Source organism: Ammodytes marinus (assembly GCF_949987685.1).
Source record: "Ammodytes marinus genome assembly, chromosome: 7".
NCBI lineage: Eukaryota > Metazoa > Chordata > Actinopteri > Uranoscopiformes > Ammodytidae > Ammodytes > Ammodytes marinus.
Window position 1 is genome coordinate 2,078,438 of NC_137211.1, and position 5,000 is coordinate 2,083,437.

General features: G+C 43.4%; 1 protein-coding gene across 1 annotated transcript in view; it reads right to left on the reverse strand.

The window, feature by feature from the left end:
* Positions 1–3,595, reverse strand: part of LOC307253536 (nucleolar protein 4-like) — a gene marked incomplete at both ends in the record, with an annotated part of 36,559 nt that extends 32,964 nt beyond the window's left edge. Inside the window, one exon of the mRNA XM_080031643.1 lies at positions 3,167–3,595. Coding sequence (XP_079887769.1) covers positions 3,167–3,595 — 429 coding nt within the window. The remainder of the gene's footprint in view (positions 1–3,166) is intronic.
* Positions 3,596–5,000: the final 1,405 nt, after the last annotated feature.

A 5,000-nucleotide genomic window follows, 5' to 3' on the forward strand; every position in this document is an offset into this window, starting at 1 on the left:
GGGGGGACGGAGAGAAACACACAGACAGACAGACAGACAGAGAGAGGGGGAGAGAGAGAGAGAGGAGAGAGAGAAGGGGAGCGAGAGAGAGAGAGAGGGAGAGAGAGAGGGGGACATAGAGAGAGAGGGAAGGGGAGAGAGAGGGAGAGGGAGAGAGAGAGGAGGGAGAGAGAGGGAGAGGGAGAGGAGGGAGAGAGAGAGCGAGAGAGAGAGGGAGAGGGGAGAGGGACAGAGAGAGGGGAAGGAGAGGAATTCACACAACATAAACTATGCCTGAGGATTCTCATCCTGAATGAGATTCTACTTTAAATATTGAGCTATTTATAAAGACGGGAAGAGTGTGTGTGTGTGTGTGTGTGTGTGTGTGTGTGTGTGTGTGTGTGTGTGTGTGTGTGTGTGTGTGTGTGTGTGTGTGGTGTGTGTGTGTGTGTGAGTGTGTGTGTGTGTAGTGAGTGAGTGAGTGAGTGAGTGAGTTTTTGAGACACTTTAGGAGTGTTAAGAACATTTTGACGATCATTATTTTGGAAAGGATAATCCCATATCCATTTTTCTTATTGCTATTCTGAGCTGTACAAACCCTGCATTCTAATTCAGATACTTTTTCTTTTTACTACACTACATACTAAAGTACAGAAGAGTTTTAGTCTTTTTACTACACTACATACTAAAGTACAGAAGAGTTTTAGTCTTTTTACTACACTACATACTAAAGTACAGAAGAGTTTTAGGGCCACAGACAGGAGAGAAAAAAAAATCAGATAAGGAAGGTTTTTTTCAGTATGTCGAGAAATGTCAAGAATAAAGACAAATACTCCAAAATGCTATTGGAGTTTGTAGGGCATTTATGTATTTTCAGCATACTACAATTGACGTGCATGTATTGGGACATCCTGATTCTTGTTCTGGCATACTAAATAGTAGGGAAGTATGGGGATTGGAACGTAGGGAGTATACGTAGAGTAGGTTTATTACAGACAGACTAGCAGTGGGTCAAGGCTAAATATATCACAATGTTTAACACAGAAAGGCCGTTCATTCATATGTGTTTGAGTCATCCCACTTCACTTCACTCTACTGTCAACAAGAGCTCTGTGGTAGCATCAACATGTGGGCCAGACACACACACACACACACACACACACACACACACGCACAAACGCACAAACGCACGAACAGTCGCACAAACACACACACACACACAGAAACACGCACGCACAAACGCAGGAACAGTCGCACAAACGCACGAACAGTCGCACAAACACACACACACACACATGGACACAGACACAGACCACACACACACACAGACCACTCACTCTTACAGACACACACAGAGTGTCACACACATACACACACTCATAAAGACACTCAGATTCTCTCTCTCTCTCTCACACACACACACACACACACGCTCAGATACAGATAGGAGCAACAGCTATGACATGTTAAGAGTTGTGTTGCCAGCAAAATCTGCAAGAAAACCCCTTTGCCTGGGCAGGATTACATATGTTACCGACAAAAACATAACACACACACACACACACACACCACTTACTCTCACAGACACACACTCACACAGAGACACTCTTTCTCACACACACACACACACAAACAGAGACACTAATACTCACTTATACACACACACACACACTCTCTCATACAGACACACACACACACACACACACACACACACACACACACACACTCACACACACACCACTTACTCTCACAGACACACTCACACACAGAGACACTCTTTCTCACACACACACACACACACACACACACCTACACACACACACACACACACACACACTCTCTCATACACACACACAGACACACTCTCTCTCACACACACACACACACACACACAAACTCACACACACACACACACACACAAACTCTCTCATACACACACTCAGATACACACATACTCTTGCACACATCTGTCATAACAGAAGCATCACGTTCAGTCATTATAGATATTATTAGAGCAGCTGGTCACACTCAGGTGAATGTCGATAGCTGATTCCCTTCTTCTTGGTTTCATCATAAATTGTGAAAATTGATCTGGTGTCACTGTTTTTTTTTCAATTATCAAGTGATTGATCAGACTTGGAAAATTATTGAAAAAAATTACATAGAGCAGAAGGATTTTTGAGAGCAGTAGACGTAAATCAATTATTATTTTTAACCTTTATTTATACAGGTAAATCCCATTGAGACCGAAGACTCTTTTGCAAGGGAGACCTGTTTTCCTTTCCCACGTTACCATTCACACACACATTCATACACCGACAGCAGCAGGCTAACTATCGACATTCTGTCAGTCATAATGATCAAATAAAGAGTGTGGATGTAAGGCAAGACACTGTAGGCAAACATATTGTTTTGTTCTTAAAAATATGATGAAAATGCATTTATAAAAACCTGTAGCTATATAGTTATTTTTTTATTTTACTTTGGACAAAAAAAATTAAAAATTAACTCCAGCTTTATCCAACGTGTAGATTATTTTTTTTTAAATAAATGCAAATAGACCAACGCATAATCAGTTAGATATTGCCAAATTTTGCATAATTATTCAAATATTTCTGAAAAAAATTGTAATAAAAAAAATAATGGTTTTAATGTCAGTAATCAGTTTCATGATGATATATATAAGTTAAGTATGTTCTACTATTCACCTGCAGTTTGAATAGCTCTGTTGATTTGTGTTGGAGCAGGTGTTTGCTGTGGCGTGGCACTGAGCCAGGGAAAGTTATGAAGTGACGCCACACACACACACACACGCACACAATCTCTCTCTCTCACACACACACACACACACACACACACACACACACACACACACCCAACACACAGTCTCGCGCTCTCTCTCTCTCACACACGCACAAACGAACACACACACACACACACACACACACACACACACACACACACACACACACACACACACACACACACACACACAGTATTTCTTTAGGCAAATAAGGGGTAGGCCCATAGCCTTGTGGTGACAGACATGCACCACCCATGATGGAAACGAGACATGCATGTACGCGCGCGCACACCAAAAACACACACACACACACACACACACACACACACACACACACACACACACACACACCATCCTGAGAATGAAAGAGGAAGACGCACTAACCGTCGCTGCCTTGATGGGGACATACAGCACCGGTCTATCCGATGACGACCCGTTCTTAGCCGTCCCGACTTGGAATCCCTTTGACTTGACCCAGAATTTAAATTTGGCGTTGATATGGTTACTGTTGCTGCCCTTGTCCTGATGTGGAAACACCCCGTTGTTGTTCTCTTCGTCCCCCTGAAGCAAAGTCTGGAGTATTTTATTGTATTTACGCCTTGTCACCGTCTTGGTTTTGCCAGAATCTCCATACGTTCTCAAGCACCAGTCCTGAAATTCCCCGAACATCTCCGCTCCCTGCCCCGCCTCTTGGGACGCTGGCACCCGGCTGACGGGACTCCTTGGCTGGGTAGTCTGGTGCGGCTGGTGGCTGGCTGTTGTGGAGGAGGTAGTCACCGTGTCCGACACAATATTAGCTTTCCTTGTAGTCATTTTAGAGCGAATTTCAATTTGTTTTTTGTCTTTAAATGACCCACTTTGTTTCCCGTTCAAAACCGTCCGAAGATGGGTCGGTTGTTGTGGGCTAGCAAAACCCAAAACACCACCAACGGGACCAACGGCTCCTTTTTTCTTGCCTTTTTCACCTGTTTGAGGGCGAAAATCCTTCAAAATAAAACAATTAACACAAATTCTCCTCTTCGAGCTCTTTAACGACCAGTCCAACCTGTTCAGTCCGTATCCAGTCCTGAGAAAAACAAAAAAACAAACCTCGCAACAAAGTCCCGTCCGTTTAAATGTTCCCTTTTTTTAAATTAACGTCTAAAAATGAGCCGTTTGGATGGTGGCGTCCTCTCCCCTCAATTCCTTCCTGCTTCAATATTACGCACCAGTGGATATTTTTCTCAAACGAGCGCTCCCTTCACCATTTAGAAGCCAAAATATCCCAATTTTAAGCTTGAAACCCCCCTAGAAAGCTCGTCTGTATGTTACCGGGCTGATATCCGTTTAGAACAATGAGAACAGGGGTAGCTATAGGGACCGGCCGGGTGTAGATTGGAGTCAGTCAGACACACCTGTTAGAGAAGCCCTGTCCCGTGCGGCGATGTCAGTCGGTCACAGCCGCCCCCTTTTTCTCTATACCGCCTCCCCTTCCTCCTTTGAGAGACAAATACGAAGGGAAATAGAGAAAATAGGCGAAAATATTCACTATCTATCGCCTAGAATCCAGATTTTTGAACCCCTCAAAAAATGACCTATTTTACCGATATGAGCGGAAGGCTTTGTGCGCTCGCTTTGCAGAAAGATTGACGTTTTGGTTTGGTCATTGACAGCGCTGTATATTTAATTATTGTACCATCACTTCTGTCATTAGCCTACGGGTGTGTGTGTGTGTGTGCGTGCGTGCGTGCGTGCGTGTGTGTGTCCCTCCCCCCCTCGTTTAACTCGGACTGACATGATGGGAAATTCTAACCGGACACCTGTTTGAATCCGGGTTTGTCTCGCACCCTTTTAAAGCACAATAACGCAACGCTTAATGTCCTCCCAACTCAAATAAACGACTAGGTGGTGATATAAAAGCCTATCTAGGTTATGGGACGTGCACGAGGCTGTGTCTCGAGCTCCAGAAAAAGCAGGAAATGTCCAAAACAGACGGTCCCGTGGATGGCAAAGGGGTGTGAACAATGGACCGGTTATGAACACACACTCCAGTGAGAATAGCCTACAATGAATATATTATATTATCTCATTTTAACGTATAGATATCATGAAACTTTGCCAGTTGATTACTGACATTAAAAAAAATAAAAATAAATGTATTAGGCCTACAGTTTTTTCATAAACGTCTAAATAAATAGGCCTATGCACACTTTGCAATATCTGACTAATTATACATTTG